The 23,893-nt window shown below is 45.4% G+C and overlaps 1 protein-coding gene across 2 annotated transcripts in view; it reads right to left on the bottom strand.

Moving 5' to 3' along the window:
* Positions 1 to 23,893, bottom strand: part of DENND2B (DENN domain containing 2B) — a 116,413-nt gene that overhangs the window by 41,565 nt on the left and 50,955 nt on the right. For both annotated transcript variants that reach the window (XM_023189897.1, XM_023189898.2), the window contains exon 2: positions 14,159 to 14,263. In XM_023189897.1, coding sequence (XP_023045665.1) covers positions 14,159 to 14,238 — 80 coding nt within the window. In that variant the 5' untranslated portion in view covers positions 14,239 to 14,263. The remainder of the gene's footprint in view (positions 1 to 14,158; positions 14,264 to 23,893) is intronic.

The raw sequence follows: 23,893 nt of genomic DNA, 5'->3' as shown, positions 1-23,893 counted from the left end.
AAAAAAAAAAAAAAATCACATATCTCAGAGAATCCCTGTGAGAAATAGAGATAGTACCTGTGGAACGTTGAGCTTGGGGCCTAACACAGTGTTCCAACTTAGCTTGATAATTACTAATATTCACATGGGGCTGACTCTTCAGAGTAATCACCTGGGAAACTTGGTCAGTTTGCCACTGTCCATGGATCCTGAACATTGTCGGGGCGGAGGGAGGTGGGCGGGGAGTAAATCAAATATGGCCATGAATTCTTGGCAGCTCAAGCTATGGAAAGGTGAAGTCTATTTCTCTGCCCCTCAAATCTGGGTTGATCTTGGTGATGTGCTTTGAGTATATAATACAGTGTGGCAGTGGAAACTAAAAGTTGTCCAAATTCTAAACTTGAGGCCTCAAGAGGCCTTGTAGTTTCTCCCTTTACCCACCTGGAATGCTGCCCTGCCACCGTCACATAAGGAAGCCAGTCTAGTCTTTTAGAGGACAAGAGGTCCCGTGGAATGTAACCGAGGCACCTCTGTCAATAGCCAGCCTACAACTGTCTGACTCACGAGTGAGGCCACCTTGGACCCAGGCCCAGCCGGACACAGCTACATGAGTGCGCCCAGGGCAATCCAGCAGAGGAACCACCGGAAAACCCACAGAAATGTGAGAAACAATCAACTGTGTTAAGCCACTAAGTTTTGGGGTGATTTGCTCCACAGCAGTAGTAAAAAGATGCAGGTAGGAAAGGCCACGCCTGCATGTTATTGGCCCATCCCATCCCAGTGCAGAGCCACTGCCCTGGCCTTCCTTCCCCACTTCCCCACAGGCCAGCTTAGCTTCCATGGTGTCTGGATTGGATCTCTCTCTCACTACTACAGGCTCTGATGCTCTTATGGGGGCATTCCCTGGAAGTGGAACTAGTTCAGCCACCCTAAGAATCAGCTTCCATCAGTCTTTGCTCCCAGGCTGAAGGAGGGTCAGGAGAGTCTGTCACCTAGAGAGGGAACACTAGGGAGGCTTCAGGAGGGACACAATGGGAGCCAGGTGTCAGGATGTCTGGATCCTTGTAACAAAGAGTTTGCACAGCAGGTGGCATCCCCTGGCATGGATGGGAGAGAGTGCTCATTCCTGGGCTTCAGTTCCACTCTGTCTAGTTGTTTCCTAGTTCCTCAAACTGAGACTGGGAGGGAAAGTAAGATCATTCTCCCCTGTTGGACAAGAGGAGACCACGGTCATGAGAAGAGTAGGGCCTGGATCCAGGCTGCCTTCAGACGCCACCACGGGAGCAAAGCCACTGAGAGTCTCTAGCTTCACTTCTTCCTGGTTCCTAGGCCAGCTCCTTGCTAGCCTTCTCTGCATCTGAACAAAGGAAGCCACCTATCACCCAGACCACGGTGTGCAACCCCACCAGGCCGGAGATACATTTTGGCTCTCTATCCATTCAACCAGATACATTGAGCACCAAGTCTATTCCAGGCACTGTTTTAGGCTGAGGTAGGAGGACTGCTTGAGCCTGGGAGGTCAAGGCTGCAGCGAGCCACGATCACACCACTGCACTCCAGCCTGGGCAACAGAGTGAGACCCTGTCTCAAAGGAGAAAAAAACAAAAAGGATCAGCAGAGACTGAAAACAGACAAAGTCTCTTTTTCTATAGGTTACATTCTGGTGGGGGCACATGAAGCTGCCTTATTTGTTTAGAGTGAGTAGATAACAAATCAACTCTGTGAGATGGTTTGGGGGCCAATAAAGAAGAATAAAGAAGGGGAAAGGGATCAGAGATGAGCAGTGGGGATGAGTTGCTGTTTTACGTAGGGAGGTCAGGGAAGCCCCTCTTGCCAGGGGACACATGAACACAACCCGAAGGAAGTGAGTAATGTGTCTATCCAGAGGAGGAATGTTCCAGACAGAAAGTGCAGCAGGGCAAAGATAACCACATGCCTACTGTATTTCAGGGGCAACAAGGAGGCCTGTGTGGCCAGAGTGCAGGGAAACAACGAAGTGTGGGCTGAAGATGAGCCTGAGAGACACCAGAAGCCACACCATGGAAAGCCCCATGGGCCACGGATAAGACTTGGGCTTACACTCTCAAAGAGAAGGAAGCTCTTGAAGGGGTGTGAGCAGGACAGTGACAAGATCTGACTTTACATCAGAGGTTGACAGGCAGGGGTACAGGGTGGCAACAAGGAGACTATTTAGAAGACCACTGCAGCAATCCAGACAAGCAATTATTATATGACTTGGATCAGAAGGATAGTGGTAGAGGCGGAGCTACTTTGAGGGCTGGGCCAATGCAATTTGCTGATGGGTTAGATGAGCAGTGAGAGACACAAAAGGGAAGTCTAGGACAGCATCAGGATATTTGGCCTGAGCACTGGTAGAATAGAGTCTGGGTTATAAATTTCAATATGAGAGTCATTAGTGGCATATAGAAATATTTAAAACCATGTGGCCAAATGAGATCCTCTAGAGCATAAGCGTAGCTAGAAAAGTCCAAGTGCTAGTACGTTCCAGTGTTTTCGGGTCTGGACAAGGAAGAAGAACCAGCCAAGGAGACCGACTGAGAACTGCATTTAGTGAGAAAAGAAGAAAACCACGAAGAGTGATGTCCTGAGACGCTCAAGAAACAGGGAGTGACCAACTGAGTCAAACCTGCCAACAACTGAGAGAAGGGCTGAGAAATGATTTGAAACATAGAGGTCACTGTGACCTGACGAAGAGAGGTTTTGGTAGAGAGGTAGGAAGGGAAACATGACTGGAAAAATTTAAGAAAAAGGGAAGAGAAGCAGTGGAGACAGAGTTCAGACAACTCTTTTAGAGTTTTCCTAAAAAAGGAACAAAGAAATGGGATGGTAGTTGGAGAAGAATATGGCGTAATAGAAGCTTCTCTTCTCTTCTCTTCTCTTCTCTTCTCTTCTCTTCTCTTCTCTTCTCTTCTCTTCTCTTCTTTCCTTCCTTCCTTCCTTCCTTCCTTCCTTCCTTCCTTCCTTCCTTCCCTCCTTCCTTTCCCTCTCTCCTTTCTCTCTCCTTCTCTCTCTCTTACAGGGTCTTCCTCTGTGGCTCAGGCTGGAGTACACAGCTCACTGTAACCCCAAAATCCTGAACTCAAGCCATCTTCCCACCTTAGCCTCACAAATAGCTGGGACTACAGGCTCATGCCACCACGTCCAGCTAATTTTTTTTTTTTTCACAGATGGGGGTCTCACTATGTTGCCCAGATAGGTCTTGAACTCCTGGCCTCCAGTGATCCTCCTGCCTTGGCCTCCCAAAGTGCTGGGACTGTGCAGGTGTGAACCACCATGCCAACTCTGCAGCTGTAATTGGAATGATCCAGTAGAGAGGGAAAAGTTGTCAATGCAGACACAGAGGGCACAAATGCAGAAATAACATCCTTGAGCAGGCAACGAAGAGGTGGGGACCCAATGCCCATCTAAAAGGGCTGGCCTTACACTAGCACCCTCTTTCCCATGTGCCTGCGCTGGACGTCTGCTCTCACGGTCTCATCCCCATGTTGCTTTATGTTCCACCTCCCCTGGCTTTTACTGCTGCATATTTTCTCCAACTCATTCCTGAGAGGGGAGAAAAGGTCACAGTTTGTTCCCCTCCTGCTTCAAGCATCTGGATCCAGCCTTCTCCCCAAACCCATTGATCTACTTGATGACTACGTCCTATCAATTCTACTTCCTAACATCTCTCAGGTGTGTCCCCCTCCTCCCCATCCCTACTGCTACTGCTACTTCTTTGGTCTCTTAACTCCTCTTTCTGCCTTCAGTCTTAAATCACTTCTGGTTCATCCTCTCATCTTCTGATATCTTTCCAAAATGAAAAGCTGATCATGCTTGAAACTCCTCATATCTACAGAATAAAATGCAAATTCACTATCATTGCTGACAAGGCCCCCCATGAGCTGGTCCCTGCCTATTTTCCCCTTTATCACCCCACATTGTTTTCCCTCCATATCAATCCTGTATCCCACCCTTAGGCACATCAAACTCTTAGCTTTTTCACACCCTACCCCCTTTCAGGTAGAGACGGCCTATGCAGAGGCCTCCACTGGGAAAACGTCTACGATGGCATGTATAACACTGCATTGCACCAGACTGTTTCCTCTCCCTTACTAGACTATGAGTGAGCTCACCTGAAGGTGGTAACAGTATCTTGTTAATCTTGATATCCCCTGCAAAGTGCCTAGAACTTAAAAGGAATTATTATTTGTGTTGAGTGACTAAATAAATGAAAATGTAAATAGTTAAAAACCTAGGCCTCCTGTATGCCTGCTCGGGACATGACATTGTATCTGCAGACTTCCCCGCCTCTCTCTTTGTGGTGTATGGGCTAAAGAACAACAGAGAAAGGTACACAAAGCACTCGGTGCAGTCCAGTATTGCCGCCAGTCCCCAAACTCCTCTGCCACTAGGCGTGAAAGCTACACACTGGCTGGGTCCTGGTCCCATCACTTTCTGGGTGTGCTCATGGGCAAGCTCTCTAAGTTCTCTGTGCCTCCGGTTTTTTAACTATCAACATGGACAACACTTACTCTGAGTATCCTCACATACTAGCTGTGTGGCTAAGATGATGCAAATCTCTAACAGTGTTTGAACACTATAAATCATTCCATAAAGGTAAAATAAATAATTTTTAAAAGTAAATACAAAGCAGCCATCGGACACCCAAGACTGCTGTTCTCTCTTATCATCTCTCTGTTATTCTACAATCCCACAGTATGCCCCGGGAGGCAGGCACTGTGGAACTGGGCACTTGTGCCACGGCCTTGTCAGCAGGCAGCCAGTTCTGCCGCTCAACACAGGCATGGATGCCAACACTGCAGCATGCGACATGCCAGAACCAACATTTTAAGGAGGGATGAAGTAAAATGAACAGATAAAAGAAAGCAGGGGAGAATGCAAAGGATATTTAAAAGAAACAGAGAACCATAAATGCACACACACACACAAATATGTAAGACACATAATTAGAATGGAAAGAGTATGAGCTACAGTATGGAAAGAGAAATAAATTTAAAGAAAAAGTACTGTGGGCCAGGCATGGTGGCTCATGCTTCTAATTCCAGCACTCTGACAGCCCAAGGTGGGAAGATCACTTGAGCCCAGGAGTTGGAGACCAGCTTAGCCAACATGGTAAAACTCCATTTCTACAAAAAAAAAAAAAAAAAAAAAAATTTAAAAATTAGCTGGGTGTGATGGCATGCCCCCGTGGTCCCAGCTACTCAAGAGGCTGAGGCAGGAGGATCCTTGAGCCCAGGAGGTCAAGGCGAAGTGAGTCATGGTCGCACCACTGCACTCTAGCCTGGGCAACAAAGTGAGATCCTGTCTCAAAAATTTAAAAAGAAACAAGAAAAGAAAAAGCATCATGTGTATGTGTGCACATGCACACAGACAGAAAGTGAGAGTTAAAGTGCATAATATTCCCTCTGGTACTGTCTCATAGGAACACGCCCCAATCCTTGGGCTAGTGACACAGGCCCCTCTTCGGTAACACAAGAAGTATTTGTGCTAAGGAACGTCCCATGTATTGTCGGGTGCCCCGAGGAACTTTTTTGGAGGGAAGGCTGTCTTTAGTTCTTGATGAACTTGGCATGCTCCAAGTTGCTCTGCTTTTTCTGGTCATAGGGCTACTATAAGTGTTAGTAACAAGAAGGGACCAAGCTGGAGCTAGTTGGGAAAAAGTCCTAGTAGTCCTGGAAACAGCCTGAGAGGTTCCAGGATGTGTTATGAGTGCCATGAAGTGAGCCTGTCTGCAGGTGAAGGTTATACAGGGCTCAGTGTCCAAAATGCTTCCATCCCTATTAAGCAATGTCTTGCCTGCTTCAAATGAAACTACCTGGAAAGTGGCCAGTCATTCAGCATTCTTGGGCTTCTCAACTAAGGACCCTGTTGGCTGAGCGGTATCGCCATCCTCCTGCCACCCAGTGACTGCCCCAATTCTGGGGATGGTATTCTCACTGCGCTACCCCAAAGCCATACTCTGAGCGTGGAGGAGGAGAAAAAGGAGGAAGGCTACCTGAGTCAGCAAGTCCAAGAGTTTGTTCCCCAGCCTAGAGCAGAAGCTTGCCCAGTAACAAGACACAGACGTCCCACTCCAGAAAAGTCCTGAGAAAAAGTCAAAGGACAGGGTGATACTCACAACTTGGCTTTCTTGCTCCCAAAAAGAAGCATCTCAAACAGTCGCGAGTCCCCAACAGGGTCCAGGGCAGCCTCATCCCCCAGCTGGGGCTGTATCTAGGCCACCAACTATAGAGATTCTCCAGGTCCCTACAGCTTGTCAGGGTAAGTGAAAGGTAGTGAGAGTCACAGTATAAATTGAGTTGCCTTTTCACTTCCAGAAAGCACATCTAAGAATCTACAGAAGCCGCGCCTGTCTGCCCCCAAGCTGATTTCTAAGAAAGCACCAAGTGGACCGCTGAGTTCTTCTCTGGAAGGGAATGACGAACCCTCTAAGTAGCAGTGGCAAGTGAAGACAGAGAGAATACTGACATTGCAGCAGCCCTCTCTGAGGTTACCGATCCCTGACAGGAACATCCCCAGTGCCTTAGTCCAATAAAGACTGGGCTGCTGTATAAAGCAGAGCCAGGCATTAGACAAAGCCAAGAGGGAGGCAAACCCAATTCCAGGAAACCATGCAAATGGCACTTGTGATAGTTTTAAAACGTGGTCCCCAAATTCTTTGACATGCCTCCTGTCAAAATAACCCCTCCTCTTAAACCTGGGCTCTGTGACTGCTTGATTGATAGCATACAATACAAGTGATGTGGTGCTACTTTTCAGGCCCAGGCCTAAAAAAAATCAGCAGCTCCTAATTCCCATCTCTCAGGCTAGGAGCAAGCCCAGGCCATGTGGAAAGGGTACATGTAGGTGTTCTGGCTGCCAGTCCCAGATAAAGTCCCAGCAACAGCCAGCATCCCCCAGATGTGGGGTTAAGACATTGCCAGGTGATACCAGCCCCTAGCCATTGAGCCGCCCTAAGCCTTGAAGTCTTTTATTTATTTATTTATTTATTTTAGAGACAGTGTCCCACTCTGTTGCCAGACTAGAGTGCAGTGGCAAGATCTCAGCTCACTGAAGCCTCGAATTTTTGGGCTCAAGAGAGCCTCCCGCCTCAGCCTCATGAGTAGCTGGGACCACAGCTGCATTCCAGCACACCGGGCTAATTTTCTTATTATTACTAGTTTTTGTAGAGACAGGGTCTTGCTATGTTGCCCAGCCTGGTCTTAAACTCCTGGGCTCAAGTGATCCTTACACCTCAGCCTCCCAAAGTGCTGGGATTACAAACGTGAGCCACTGTGCCCAGCCAGCCTTTAAGTCTCTTTAAGCCAAGGCAGACATCATGGAGCAGGGGCAAGCCATCCCTGCAGTGCTCTGTCTGAATTCCTAATCCATGGAGTCTGGGAGCATAAGAACATGGTTGTTTTATGCCATTAAATTTTTTTTTTGAGAGGGGTGGTTGGCAGTAGATATCTGGAATACATTTTGGTACCTGCAAGAGAGATGCTACTGAAACAAAATCTTAGAACAGTGACTTTTGGGCTGTCGGTAGGGGCTTAATGGAAAGTAAGGAAATGTTATTAGTAGTTAGAGGAAAGGGAACCCTTATAGTGTTGAAAAGTCTGTCACCTGTGGTAACATAGATAACAGAAAATATAGCTAATACATCTGATGAACTAGCTAAGGAGATTTGCAGGCAAAGTGCTGAAGGTGCCATCTGACTTGCTCTAGCTGCCTATAGTAAAAAAGAGAAAACAGGTAAGCTAAGAAGGAGCTGTTTCGTTGTTAAAATTTAAAGGAATTACAAATGAGAAAGGGCTTGCTGGATCAAAAAATAAAACTGTTTTTCACTGACAGTCTCTCTGGACAGGAAAAAAATTCTCAAATTAAGAAATGGATGTGGTGATTGTGGTGGCTGGGCACGGTGGCTCCCGCCTGTAATCCCAGCACTTTGGGAGGCCGAGGTAGGGGGATCACCTGAGGTCAGGAGTTTGAGACCTCCCAAAACCAACATGACCAATATGGAGAAACCCCGTCTCTACTAAAAACACAAAATTAGCCGGGCGTGGTGGTGCATGGCTGTAATCCTAGCTACTTGGGAGGCGGAGGCAGGAGAATCGCTGGAATCCGGGAGGTGGAGGTTGCAGCCAGCTGAGATCACGCCATTGCACTCCAGCCTGGGTGACAGAGTGAGGTTCTGTCTCAAAAAAATAAAAAATAAAAAAATTACTTAAAGTATTGCCTCATAGAACAGACAGACACACAAAAGGCCTCCTAAGTATCTTTTGATTGGGTCCTACAAATCCTCTCTGAAGACAATAAGGCTCCTAAGAATCTTGAAAACCTTTGTCCCACAGCAATCTCACAAAAAATCCAAATCGAAGTAGAGAGGGGCTTATCTGTTCTTTGTTTGTTTGTTTGCTTTTGAAACAAGGTCTGGCTCCCAGGCTGGTGTGCAGTGGCTCCATCATGGCTCACTGCAACCTTGACATCCCAGGCTCAAGCAATTCTCCTACCTCAGCCTCCAGAGTAGCTGGAACTACAGGTGTGCATTACCATGCCTGATTAATTATTTTTTTGTAAAGATGGGGTCTCACTATGTCACCCAGGCTGGTCTCAAACTCCTGGGTGCAAGCAATCCTCCCACCTCGGCCTCCCAAAGTGCTGGCATTACAGGTATGAACTACTGCGCCTGGCCAAGGGGCTTATCTTGAAGTGATTTGTATGTACGCTTTTTGCTATTATAATGGATTATAAAATGATTCATAAGAAACCCATGAAGTTTTTGTTTTTGTTTTGTTTTGTTTTGTTTTTGAGATGGAGTTTCGTTCTTGTTGCCCAGGCTAGAGTGCAATGGCGTGATCTCAGCTCACCGCAACCTCCGCCCAGGGGTTCGAGCGATTCTCCTGCCTCAGCCTCCTGAGTAGCTGGGATTACAGGCACACGCCACCACGCCTGGCTAATTTTTATATTTTTAGTAGAGATGGCGTTTCTCCATGTTGGTCAGGCTGGTCTTGAACTCCTGACCTTAGATGATCAGCCCCCTCCTTGGCCTCCCAAAGTGTTGGCATTACAGGCGTCAGCCACTGCGCCCAGCCAACTCATGAAGTTTTTAAAGGAAGTATATCAGCTTGGAGTAAAATGGGCAGAGACAGTACAAAATGAAGAAAAGACTTTGGGCCCTTAACGTATTATGGGCATGAAGCAGATGGAGAAACTACTCACCTGCAATAATGAGCTACTTTTATGGAAAAGTAGAGTCAGAGGGCACAACCAAAAGCTCAGAGCGTGCAGCTAGAGACAGGGTAAATGAACCAACACCTAGTCAAGGAATTAGCAACAGCTGTCCCACTGAATATAAGAAATACATCAAACCAGTAACTGCTGGGTGCCTCTTGTTTTCCCCTTTTTGAAAAGCATATTCAGTTGGTTACCCTAGGCCTGTCCCACCAGCGTATTTTGGGTAGCAGATATACATTCTCTTTAAGTTACAGGTCTTCACAGCAAGAGAAACAGTACTTAAGGAGCGGTATACAAGGAATGATCTTGCGCCCCAAAAATCTCATCTACATCTGGACATGATTTTTATTTTTTTTTTTAAAGACAGGGTCTCAGTCTATGCCCAAGCTGAAGTGCAGTACAATCTTGGCTCACTGCTACCTCCATCTCCTAGGCTCAAGAATCCTCCCACCTTAGTCTCTAGAGGAGCTGGGACTACAGGCATGCACCACCACACCTAGCCAGCGTTTTTTATTTTCGGTGGAGAGGGGGTTTCACTATGTTGCTGCCCAGGTTGGTCTTGAATTCCCAGGCTCAAGTGATCCTCCCACCCCAACCTCCTGAATAGCTGGGACTATAGGTGTGCACCACCACATCCAGCTAATTTTTGTATTTTTTGTAGAGACGGGGTTTTTCCATGTTGCCCAGGCTGGTCTCAAACTCCTGGGCTCAAGCGATCTGCCTGCCTCAGCCTCCCCAAGTGCTGGGATTATAGGCGTGAGCCACTGCACCCGGCCCTATCTGGACCTGATTTTGGTGACAAGATTCCATTGTAACAGACTTCAAGCTGATGCCATGAATAAGATGAGACCTGAGATTTTAGGGGAGAGATTGAGTGTATTTTGCATCTGGGAAAGACATGAATTGCTGTGATCAGAAGGCAGCCTGTATTTTTCAAAAATAGGTACCACAACCTATTCCGTTCCACGTATCTTCTTACGAAGAGATGTTGATATCCCTCTCATCAGGTGGTAGAAATTATCTTCCGTTCTCTTGAATTTAGGCAGCCCTTTGTTACTGTCTTAATACAGTACAATAGAAGATAAACTATCTGACTTTTGAGGCTAGGTCATTAAAATGCCATGCATTTTTGCCTTGTTCTCTTGGGATTCTCACTCTTGGAACTCAGATATCATGCTATGAAGGCATGTTGCCAAGCATGGAGGTGACATGCAGGTGTTCCCCAGCTTTAGTCCCAGCTGACCACCAGCATCAACTGTCACACATGTAAGCCTTCAGATGATTTCAGCCCCTAGCCATTGAGTCACCCACAACTTTCAAGCTACCCTAACTGATGCTGCAAAGAACAGACACAAATTTTCCTTGCTGAGCCCTACCCAAATTGCAATTGGTAGACAAAATAAATATTATTTTAAGCCACTAAGTTCGGGGTCATTTGTTATGTAGCAATAAATAACCAGACCTGTACTGACAACATCATGGTTGGATTCTAGGAAGCATCTCGAGTAATAGGGGCTGAGGTCACAGGTCCTCCTGAGGGGGGCCTGCCATGGCCAGGACAGGCCCTGCAGCACTGTCTTTACCCACAGCTACTCAGGAGATTTTTCTTCTCTTTAAGCTCTTGGCTTCTCCCTGATGTAAGACACAGGGTCCAAATCTGTGCCTGCATTGGCCATGGAACCTCAAGACATCTCTGGATTTCACCATATCACAAACTGAGGCCACTCTTTTTACAAAAACCTGCAAATATGAGTTGAAATTATGGCTCCACTGCCAATTAATTAGCTGTGTGAGCTTACAGGTTCCTCCTTTGTAACGTAAGTTAATGAGCCAGATATATCTCAAGATCCCTTCCAACTCTAACATCCCAACAGAGAATGTATCAGGCCTCCAAAGAGTTCCAACCGAGTAGGGGAAATAAGACCCATACAAACATCCACTTCATGAGATACTATATGATAAGTGCCATTTGGCTGTTTTGAACCAAAGATTCTGAATGTATGCAGAGGAGAGAGGGATTTGTCTTAGTTAGGTGGTCTAGAAAAACACTGGGAGAGAAGTGAATATTTGCATCCAGACTGGCAGAAATGTAAGGTTTGCACTAGAGAACAGTGAACTACTGGGCAGAAGGAAAGACTAGGGTCAGATCATGAAAATCCCTGCAAACCAGGCTAAGTTTGACTTTATCATGGACAGCAGTACTTTTGGGGCAGGAAGATCCCAGGAATGCTCATAGGAAGGGAATGTGGTGGGATAAAAAATGCAAATTAAGGGTACAGTCCTTCAAATACACACCGTGACAGTTACACAGGGTCCCATCTGCCCACCCCCACCAGTTTTCCTTGCCCAGACCTCCCTCTTCCCCTAAAGCTGGACACAAATACCTCTTAGAACCACTGGGTTCCTCTGCCTTCATGTGGATGATGTGGAGGTCCCCAAAGTAGCCAGAGTGTCAAAGGCCCAGCTTTCCAAGGCCCTGACACCCCTCCCCTCCCCAACTAAAGCTCTGGTCACACCGAGGAGGCTCCTCCTTGGACTCATGTGCTGGCAATTATAAAAGGGCCTCAGGTCACTACCAAACACCTATTGAAAGGTCAAACTAAGAAATTCGGGTGCCAAGATCATCAATCCAAGTTGTAAATACCTTGGAGAAAGAGAATGGATCATCCCTCTTTGCCCTCCAGTGCCCAGCACAGAGCCTGGCATCCAGGAGTACCCTCTGAGTTCACTGACAATGCCTTCCTAAATGAACCGGTGATTTACTGCCTTACTTAGCCCAAAGAACACACCCAGATGTGGCCAGGGGTGAAGGCAGCCAAAGAAACCACCAGATCACAATGTCTAAATAATACCTACACCCCAGGGGTAGTCTCTGAGAGAAGGGTGCTGCTAGCCACAGAGGCCTGCAACTTCACACCAAAAGCCAGACTCCCAGGAAAGAAGGGAGGGAGGGAAGGAGAGAAGCGGAAATGTGGTAGGAAGGAAGCGAAGACTTAGAAGGGAGACAGGAAAGGTGCTTTTTTTAGGCACATCTGAGGCTCAGATATTTACAAACACCATCTAGCATGTTATGATGGCAAGCATGCTGAGAAGCTAAAGGAAGAGCAATTTCTGAAAACACTTAGAAGTAAGTAGGCATTTACTCCAAATAGAAACTGGAGCACCTGTCAGCAGTCTTGAGCAGGCTTTGAAACTTGATGTAAATACTGCCCCTCCCACCCCTCTACCCCATTCCTGCATGGTGGAAATTAGAAAGAAAAAAAAGAATATTTAAAGGAGTTGAGGGTTGCTGGGAATGGTAATCTCCATGTCAGGTCCTAAATATACAATTGCTTTAAAATTATGAATAAAATGACACAATCACATATATTTGTTTCACTCCTACATATTTTTTAGAGTGTGATACTCTAAAAAATTGGAACCTTAGTTCCCAGCCCCATCTGCCAGCTCAATCATGGTAAGAATGCCACCAGGCCGACAAGAGCCCAGCAACGTGGTTCCCAGGAGCAGGCAATGGGACACAAGACTCTGAGACCTCGACCTGTTTCTGTGTTGGACACCGACATGTTCTGGAGGAGGTCAGTTTCTCCACCTGCTTTGCCCAAGAAGCTGTTCCTTGCCATTCCCAGCCTCGCCCAGTACAGGGAAGTTGGTATGCCACCAAGCCCAGTCTAAATGAGAGGGATTGCCTAGGCAGGCAGTGTTCCTATCAGTCTTGCTGCTGCAAAACGGATGATCAGTTTGCTTGGCTAAGTCTCAGGGTCTTATGTACTTAACAAGTCAGAGTCCATCAAACCCTATTTGGCATAGTCCATCCAGAATGTTTCTACTGGGACAAAGTCCTGTATGTATGGTGTGAGGAACCCCTGCCTCCTTCACGACAGTCACTCCCCAGGGGCTACATCCCGTGCACTATTCTACCAACTATATCTGGACTCCAGCTCTGAATGAACCAAACGTTTACCACCACCTCTGACCAGACCCTACTGGACCCAGCCTAGCAATGCACAGTCAGATATCCAGGAATGAACTAGCCCTGACCAAACCAAAGCTGAGCACCCTTCTCAGAGTTATCCATCCTAGAGGCAGAGGCCGCAAAAGCCAAATCTGTCCACCTGACATTCAGCAGAAAGGGCTACGAAAGGTACACAGCTTTAATAAAAGAGACTAAAGGTTCTTTTAAGATATCAGTGTCCAGCCTTGGCCAGGACCAGAGAAGCCCTGGTGAGAGTACTGTGCATCTATCTGTGTATCTGTGAGTTCTGGAAGCTTTGATCTCATCCTCAAAAGGTGGTTAAAATTTATTGAGTAGCTTTATGTCAGCCATAATGCTAAGCATTGACATATATTATCACATTTAGTCCTCACAGCAACTCTCTAAGATAACTACTATTATTATTTTATAGATGAAATAATGAAGATTTTAGAGGGCCCAGGGAAACATTCTGAGAGCTATTTGGTTAAGTGATTAGAACTTGGATTTGAACCAAATCCATGATTCCAAAATCCACGGTTTCTCTAAACTCTTATAAAGCCTAGGCTACTGCTTGGAATTTGTGCTAATATGCATAACTGCCTCTCTACCCTTAGTCCAATGTGGTCAGCCTCCCTCACTACAGTGCAGCTTAGCTCAGGCACAGGCCCCCAGCTCTCCCCACCATGGGAAAAGGTTACAGCCAGAAGAACATCAGCTGCTTCTTGCTGGCCCCATCCTTGGAATGCTAGGCACAAAGCAAAGCTTGTTTTAGGGTTATTGTTTGCTATGTTACATGGAAACTTATAGAACTGGAAAATATCTTCTGCCTAATGGTCAGCATGAACTGGCCTAGACCAGTCACCTGGATGACTGTCAGTCAAGATGATGACTACTTACATTTTGGAGGGATCCCACCCAGGACCTAGGTCCCTTGCTGCCACGCCCCACAAGTGCTTCCTTACCCACCTGCTCAGAGTCCCCCGAGGGGCCTTAGTGCTTCCGGCTCCATGGGTGATGCTGGAATTCTTGTTGGCAGTCATGGTCATTTCGGCTCTCTGCAAACCCAGAGCCCTGCAAAGAAGACAATGCCGGTAAGCCAAGTTTCTATGGGCAGCCAAAAGCACCTTGAACATCTTCCAGATGACCTCCAAAAGTGCCAAGAGGGTTTCTGTGGCAGATGGTAGAAACTGCTTTCCCACTTAATGTTTAACTCCATGTGTTACAGCTTAAGAGCCCCCAAGAAACCCCTGGCCGGAATAGGGAAGAGTGTGAACTAACATCACATCACTTCACAGAAAACAAAATAAACAAGCCCAAGAAACTCCATCTCCATTCATCTCTCCTCATTCCTTAAGTTAGAGTTTCCTAAACCTCTATCATTCTATATAGTCCATGGTTTTTGCCATATTTGCATACCTCCTGACATACTATTCAATATTTTTCTTGAATATACTTGAAACCGACTTCCTTTGCTTAAAAAGAAAAAAGTAACCTTATTCTAAACAATAAACTATTCATTCAACAAATATTTACCTAGCACCCATGTCCAAGGCAAATGTGATCCAGCGAAGAGTAATACAGTATCTGACCTCATGCAGCTTACATCCCAGTCGGGAAAAACAGACAATGAGCACACAGGAATTATCACGTGTGTGATAATAAGTGTACCTTTGTGTATAATATGTAAGGTGATGATAAGTGGAATGAAAAAAAATTAAGCAAGGTAGAGCCGGGCGTGGCGGCTCATGCCTGTAATCCCAGCACTTTGGGAGACCAAGGCAGGCAGTTCACTTGAGGTCAGGAGTTCAGACCAGCCTGGGCAATATGGTGAAACACCTTCTCTACTAAAAATACAAAAATCAGCCAGGTGTGGTGGCAGGCAGCTGTAATCTCAGCTACTTGGGAGGCTGAGGCAGGAGAACTGCTTGAACCTGGGAAAAGGAGGTTGCAGTGAGCCAAGATTGCACCATTGCACTCCAGCCTGAGTGACAAGGCAAGACTCTGTCTCAAAAAAAATAAAATAAATTAAATTAAATTAAATTAAATTTAAAAAAAACTTCAGCAAAGTAGAGGGAAAGGGAGTGGTGAAGAGGGTATCTTATTTTAAATAAGATGTTCAGGGAAAACCATTATGATAAAGTAACATTTGAGTACACATCATGAAATTGAGAGCTAGAAGTGCTAATCATATTTTTTCTAATGCCCATTAAAAGTAATATACATTAAGGTATTTAAATATTTAAAAGTAAAAAATGTCTGTTCATGTACCACATATTCTTAGCTAATATATCACCAGTGGTAAATGCACTATCCTTTCAGGAACACTATTTTATGCCAAGTAATAAAAGGAATACAAAGATTAAAATTTAAGGGTACATTTGGGTTGGAAAGAAGGAAGTAAAACTATCTCCATTTGCAAATGGCATGCTTTTGTATGTAGAAAATCCTAAGGATTCCACTAAAAAACCTATTAAACTGCTGAGTGAGTTCAAGTAAGTGTGCAGGATACAAAATCAATATTAAAGATCAATTTGGGGTCAGGCACAGTGGCTCACATTTGTAATTCCAGCACTTTGGGAAGCCAAGGCAGGCAGATCCCTTGAGACCAGGAGTTCGAGACCAGCCTGGCCAACATGGCAAAACCCCGTCTCTACTAAAGATATAAAAATCAGCCAAGTGTGGTGGTTCATGTGTGTAATCCCAGTTACTTGGGAGGCTGAGGCATGAAAGTAACTTGAACCTGGGAGGCAGAGGTTGCAGTAAGCCAAGATTGTACCACTGCACTCCAGCCTGGGTAACAGAGCAAGACTCTGCCTCAAAAAAAAAAAAAAAAAAATCAATTTTATTTCTATATACTGGCAATGAACAATCTGAAAATGAAATGAAAAAAACAATCCTATTAACAATGGCGGCAAAAATAGTAAATCACTTAGAAATAAATACAAGAAATGCAAGACATGTATACTGCAAATTATAAAACATCATTGAAAGAAATTAAAGACTTAAAAAATGAAAAGACATACCATATTCATGGACCAGAAAATTTAATACTGTTAAGACGGCAATTCTCCCTAAAGTGATTTACAGACTCAACAGAATACCCATCACAATCCCAGCTAGCTTCTTTTCAGAAATTGGCAAGCTGATCCTAAAATTTTTTGGAAATGCAAGGGATACAGGACAGCCAAAACAATCTTGAAAAAGAAGAACAAGGTTAGAAGACTCTGAGTTGCCAATAAAAAAAAAAAAAAAAAAAAAAAAGGCCGGGCGCGGTGGCTCAAGCCTGTAATCCCAGCACTTTGGGAGGCCGAGACGGGCGGATCACAAGGTCAGGAGATCGAGACCATCCTGGCTAACACGGTGAAACCCCGTCTCTACTAAAAATACAAAAAACTAGCTGGGCGAGGTGGCGGGCGCCTGTAGTCCCAGCTACTGGGGAGGCTGAGGCAGGAGAATGGCCTAAACCCGGGAGGCGGAGCTTGCAGTGAGCTGAGATCCGGCCACTGCACTCCAGCCCGAGCGACAGAGCAAGACTCCGTCTCAAAAAAAAAAAAAAAAAAAAAAAAAAAAAAATACTAACAAGTAACCAAGACAGTGCAGTACTGACATAAGAATAGAAACAGAGATCAATACAACAGAATCCAGAGTCCAGAAACAATCCCTTACATTTATGGTCAACAGATTTTCAATAAGGATGCCAAGGCAATTCATGGGGAAAGAAGAGTCTTTTCAACAAACTGTGCTGAGAAAACTGGATATCCATATACAAAAGAATAAAGTAGGGCCCCACTTCATACCATATTTAAAAATAAAGTAAAAAATGTGTATAGCCCTAAATGTAAGAACTACAATTACAAAAGCAAAGCTAGAAGAAAACAGAAGTAAATCTTTATGACATTGGATTAGGCAATGGTTTCTTAGATATAACACCAAAAGCATGCACGCACGCACACACACACACACAAAGGAAAAAGGACATGAATTGTATTATGTCAAAATAAAGAACTTTTGTGCTGTAAGCAACACCATCAAGAAAGTGAAAAGACAGCCTAAAGAATGGGAGAAATTTTTTGCGAATCACGTATCTGCAAAGAAACTTGTATCCAATATTTATAAAGAATTCTTTCAACTCAATAATAAAAAAGTAACCCAATTAAAAATTAGACAAAGGATTTGGAACAGAAATTCTCCAAAGATATAAACTTGGCCAATAAGCATATGAAACAATGCTCAATATCATTAGTCATTAGGGAAATAAAAATCAAAACCACATGAGATATTACTTTACATCCACTAGGATTGCTATAACAAAAAAAAAAGGCAGATAAAAACAAATAAATGCTAGTGAGACTGTAGAGAAATTGGAACTGTCATTCCTTGCTGGTAGAAATGTAAAATGGCACAGCCACTCTGGAAACAATTTGGTGGTTCCTCAAAAAGTTATACTCAGAGTTACCATATAAACCAGGATGACCCACTCCTAGGTATCTGTTCAGGAGAAAAGAAAATATATGTCCACACAATCACTTGTACATAAATGTTCATAACAAAATTACTCATAGTAGCCAAAATGTGGAACTAACCCAAATGTCCATCAACTGATGATAAACAAAATGTGGTATATATCAATACAATGGAATATTATTCAGACATAAAAAGGAGTAAAGTACTGATACATTCTACAACATGAATAAACCTTGATTCCACTTTTGTGAAACGTCCAGAACAGGCAAATCTATAGACACAGAAAGTAAACTAGGAGCTGCCTAGCACTGGTTGAGGGTGGCAGAATGGGACATGGCTGATAGGAGTATGGGGTTTCTTTTTGGGGTGATAAAAATGTCCTGGAATTAGATAGTGGTAATGGTTGTACAACTCTTGTGAATATATTAAAAACCATTACATTATATAAATGAATTTTATAGCATGTTAATTACATCTCAATATAGACATTAAAACTTAAGAGCTAAATAAATCTTTTTAAGTGCCTTGGAGAATGGGGGTGAGCAACAACACAAACGACACATCAAGCACATTTCCAACGTCAAGGTGCACCACAGCCCAGGCGAACACCACCATCACGGAAGCTGAACAGTTCACCAACAGCAGTTCTCTCCCTCTGACTGGCATCCTCCATCACATTGACCAAAATGAAGTATATCTGGATGTGAAAATTAAACATATTTATTTATGGCCACCGATGACCTTAATCCTGGAGACCATCTTACCTTGGTGCAAATAAGTGATTGGTTCTGATAATAAAAATAAGTCAGGTCCTAATTCTTGATACCATTTATACTTCTTTCCTAATCTCAAGACGAAATGTACTAGCTCTAATTTCTTTAACTTCACGTAAGCGCTCAGGGTTGTGGTTTTGGTGATGGTGATAGGGAGTGATATGGTAACCGCAAAGAGAGGAAGCAGCCAGTAGGCAGAGGCTGATTATCTGATGGTGACAGCAATGAAACATCCCTCCAAGGGGAATACAGCAGATGCTTCTGGAAAAAAGAAACCAACTCTCAGCCTCACTTTTACCCTTCATAAAATGGAGTTGGTCCAGCTAACTTTTTTCTTTTTGGTGGAGATGGGGTTTCTCTATGTTGCCCAGGCTGGTCTCGAACTCCTGGTCTCAAGTGATCCTCCTGCCTCGGCCTCCCAAAGTGCTAGGATTACAGGCATGAGCCACCATGCCTGGCCCTATAAGTTTAAGTCTATATTCATCAGCATAACACTAGTGATGATGATGATGATGATGACGATAAAGTCAATCTTGCTCCCAGGGCATCTATGCACACTGGCTCTAGTGAGATACTCTCTACCTGCACCAGCCCAGTGCCAAGTAAAGTGCTTGGCATATCATACGGCTACATGTACAACAGAGAAGGGAGAGAAAAGGAAACCTTTGGAAGTTTTATCAGGCCAGTTTTCAGGGTCCTCAAGAAGCACAGTGCTATAGGAATCAACTTGCTAAGTATCAGCTTTCAACTGTAGCAACGGTCACAATAACCATCGCCATCCATGAAAACAACACTTGACCTGCTCTATCAGTTCCAGGGCAGGCCCTTGGAGAAAAGGCAAAAGATTTGTGGCATGACCAGAAACTGAAATATGTTAGAAGAACATGATGAAAAACATATTCTTTCTTTCCCTGAATTTCTGCTTTTAGGAGGGTAGACTCACTGCTCTGAAATGCTATCATGTAGTTGTATATGAGAACACAGAGCCAGCTTACTAAGAAAGAGAAATGGAGTTGACTCTGACATCTGGGTGACTAAGAGGAAAAGTCCTGTGAAGCTGTAACCAAGAAAGAAGCGGAACAAAATTGCCTCCAGGCCCATGACAGGGACCCTTAGTCACATTTCTCCAAGAGTACAGCTGCCATTCTCAGAAGTGGCCTGGGAATTCAGGCATCTTGAGCCAGCACTGCTGAGAACCTCAGAAGGGCGCACGAGGTTAGAAAAACAGAGAGGCCTACTCACCAACCTCCCCACCAACTGCTCTCTCTGGGCCAGGTCTATCAGGATCAGAGAATAATTTGGGACTTGAGCTGAAGGCCAGGTTAACCCTTTACACCTGAAGCTCAGGCTTGAGGACTCTCAGCATTCTGGCTTCCTAGGCTACACCATTTCTCCCCACCTCCTAAAAGCAGCCCCAGGCCCTCATCTATGCTTTTAGCCTGATATCCTGGCTAGTCAGGCTGCAGGGAGAGAAGATGCTCCTAAAGCAGAGGAAATGCCCATGGGAATGGAGCAGAGACTCAAGCATGAGGGGAGGTTTCTTTGCTAGTTCCCAGGCCCATCAACGGCAAAGTCCAGGCAGAAACTGCATGTTTAGAAAAGGAAATTGTTTAACTAGCATATACCATCAATCCCAAGTTCCTCAAAAGCACAGCTCTGACAAATTATAGGCAACTATCTCAAGAGTTACGATTCAGAGAAAGGAATGGAATAAGGTACCTCTGGAACTTTTCTACAAACTGCATCCAGACAAAGAGGCACAGTGGCAGGCCCCGAGGGGCAGTGGGAAAAACATCAGCCTTGAGTCCAGCCCTGCCTTCTGACAACCGCTAGTTATGTGACCTTGCTCCAGTGAGGGTCAAAGACTCACTTTGTCACTATAACAGCCATAATAGGAACATGACCTACCTCCCATGATTGCCCTGTCTGGCAACAGAAGCTTAATAAATGTTTGTTCTTCCAGATCACACTTCCCTAGGTATTTGGAAGACAACCTCTCCATTCACAAGTGTGAGTCATCTTCCAGACTCCTAGTACTATCATTCCATTCACTGACCCTATGTCAGGCACTGTGCAAGGTACTAGGATATTAAAATGGAAAGACACAGTCCCTTCCCTGGAGAAGCTCAATGTGAAGGGAGATGAGAAAGTAAAAAGTGGACTCCAGGAAGGCCTCATCAGGAGGTGATATTTGAATTAAGCCTTAATCTGTTACCCACAGTAAGGTGACCTAAGGAAAAGCAAAAGAGCATTTACTATGAGACACACTGCTGGACTTTTTATACACGTAATTATAACAGCTAAAGTTACAAGCACTTCACGTATAGTAAGTCATTTAACCCTTTAACAACCATGTGAGATGGGTACTATTAATATTTCACAGGGTTAGTTACACTTTACCAAGGAAACCAAGAAAGAGAGCAGTTAACTAGCTTGCTCCAAGTCACACGGCTAAAAAGGGGCAAGGCAGGGATTTATGCCCAGGTGGCCTGCACCAGTGCCCCAGCTCTGGGCCAGGACCCTGTACTGCCTCCAACTGTCTTCTAATTTAGTTCTCACCATTCTACAAAGTAGTGATAGTACAGTCTCTTTTTTTTCTGATCAGGAAATTTAAATTCAGAGAAATTAAATGACTGGACCAAGGTTACTCACCTAGTGAAGGAATAGAGCAGGAATGTAGACCCAGCTCTGTCTCACTCCACTGTCCACTTACTTTCTTTAACATTGATGGGGTGCTTTAAAATGCAGAGTCCCAGGCCCCACCTGCTGAATGGGAATCTGCGGGGCTGGGGCCTAGGAATCTGCATTTTAGTAAGTGCTTTAAACCAAGCTTATATGCCCTTAAGTGCAAAAATGTGTGTCCCACAGCATGTTCTCTAGGGACTTAGTGGGGTCACGACTCACCATCTTCCCAAGAATCAGCCTAGCTATGTGCAACTAAAAGATGGGCACTCAGCCCCTCTTCCTCCTCCCCCCATCCCATTAGCTTCTTCCACCACACAGAGGACCACTGGCCGTCAACCACAAAGGAATGTGCACACCACGGGATCCAGTGAAAGCATTTCCAATGGCTCATCTAAACCATTTCCTCAGTCTCCAGGTGTGCTCTGTCTTCCTGTATTTTAAAAGTACTCTTCCTGCCAACCACCCTGATCCCTTTGCTTGCTTTCTCCTCATTTCTAAACTCCTGGGAAAAAGAGTTTATATCAGAAGTCATATACTTGCAGTCTGCAGAAGCAAAAACATGTCTCATTTGGCCTTCCTTTTATTTTTAAATAATTTGAATTAGTTGTGGAGCTTAAGAAAGCAGGTGAATAGAAAGAAAAATTCAGATTCTAGTTCCTTTTGAAAAATGAGGCCGGGCGCGGTCACTCAAGCCTGTAATCCCAGCACTTTGGGAGGCCGAGACGGGCGGATCACGAGGTCAGGAGATCGAGACCATCCTGGCTAACTCAGTGAAACCCCGTCTCTACTAAAAATACAAAAAACTAGCCGGGCCTGGTGGCAGCGCCTGTAGTCCCAGCTACTTGGGAGGCTGAGGCAGGAGAATGGCGGGAACCCGGGAGGCAGAGCTTGCAGTGAGCTGAGATCCGGCCACTGCACTCCAGCCTGGGTGACAGAGCCAGACTCCGTCTCAAAAAGAAAAAAAAAGAAAAGAAAAATGAGAAAATTTGCCATCACTGTGTGCTCTCCTGTACGACAACAGTTGGCCAGAGCTGAGCACAAGTGACCCAGTTAGATGCAGCGGGCTCCCTCCACTGCAGTGCTGTGCCTCCTCATCCATGGCCTCCACCTGGTCCACGCAGCTCCAACCTGACCTCCCAAGCAGCAGGCAAGTGTCACAGCTCTCTAGCCTGCGTCCCAGCTGGAAGGGTTAGGAGGCATGGCATTGGGAACAGCCACACAAAACCTACTGGACGGCTGGGCAGGAGCAGTGCAGGGCAAAGGTTCCTGACTGCTTGAAACCTCCATCAATTCCCTTCACTGCCACAGGAAGAAAGACCTTCTGGAAGGCTGACAGCTTTTGCTCAGTCCAGCCTTCACCAGGCAACTCTCTCTAGCATCCTAAGTGCTCCTTCTCCCTCTGACCCAGTCCCATCACCTTATCCACAGAGGCTCTCTCAAAGGTCCAAGAAGGGACTGATGAGAGGTCAGTCTCTGAAGGGAGCTCTTTCTGAGGCGTGCCCCACCTCTAAGAATGAACGTTCCTATCCTAGAGCAAAAAGCCTCTCTGTCCTTGTTTAGGTGACATTTCTAAATGTCTGTCTGATACTTTTCTGCAGGCATAACTGTGGATGTGACAGTATGCCTTGCTCTTGAAGCAGGAGACAGCTGAGCCCTGAGCAAACAGGAAGAAATGGCAAGCACTTGCAGGAAAGCCTCTCATTCTGCTAAGGTTAACGTCACCACTGAGAGGAAACGTAAACATTGCTCAGCACTCTGCTTTATAGCCGAGGTAAGAAGTCAAGACGCCCGAAAATAGGAAACCTCTCAACCACAGGAGAGAATTTCTGCTACATCTATGTTCCACTACTCTCCTAAGCAATTCTGCTCACATGGAAGTCAAAGTTAAGGCAGTGGCCTAAAGGGACAGAGAAGGTGGGAACGGGAACAGAGCTCTTGTGTGTGTTCTGAGAACATGGTGAGAGCCAGGAGAGGGCCAGCAGTACAATGACAGTACAGTGACCCTACAGTGTGCAGGTGTCATCTACTGCCCCGGGGCCAACCTGCTTACTCATCCTGCCCAGCAAACACCTCCTCAGACCCTCTTTACCTTCTTGCCAACTCCTTCCTGCACCTTTCCACATCCATGGGCCCTGGCCAGGAACATGAGGAACAGACTGGCAGCTCCCCAGAGGAGGGCTGCCAAGAGTCTCAGCAACCAATACTGGCCCTCAGATTCTAAGGAGCTTAACAAATGCAACTAAATCAGGATGATCCTTCTCCACATGAGACTTAGACCTCACCCTCGGCACTTGCGTCTTCTGGATCCTCCCATTAGCCCCTGTTCTTCCTGAAGCAGCGAGGCCCCCTGCTAAATTCCTGTGGAAAAGCTCCCCTGCTTCCTAGAAAGAGCTATAAGCAAAGCCCACCAATGCTGTAAGCAAAAGGCACAGCCCCTCCCTGCCTAACCTCCCAACTGATCGACCACTTGCCTGGTTCTTGAAGGGATAAAAGGGCTCCTAGAAACAGACTAAGGAAAAAGCTATGGCCCCTTTCCTTCTATCTTCTTGGTGCTGCCTCCATTCTCTCCCTTCCCCTGACCTGCACACACAACCCAGAGCCACCGCAAGCTTCAGTAACCTTAGATTAAGTTCCTTGTAAGTACCCAAACCGAGGTTCTCAAAAATGTGAGCTTTCACCTGTAATCCCAGCACTTTGGGAGGCAGAGGCAGGAATACTGTTTGAGCCTAGGAGTTCAAGATCAGCCTAGGAAACAAGTGAGACCCTGTCTTCACTAAAA

Source organism: Piliocolobus tephrosceles, chromosome 13, assembly GCF_002776525.5.
Source record: "Piliocolobus tephrosceles isolate RC106 chromosome 13, ASM277652v3, whole genome shotgun sequence".
NCBI classification, from domain to species: Eukaryota; Metazoa; Chordata; class Mammalia; order Primates; family Cercopithecidae; genus Piliocolobus; species Piliocolobus tephrosceles.
Note: the sequence above shows the minus strand (reverse complement) of the source record. Positions and strands in the feature narration are given on the sequence as shown.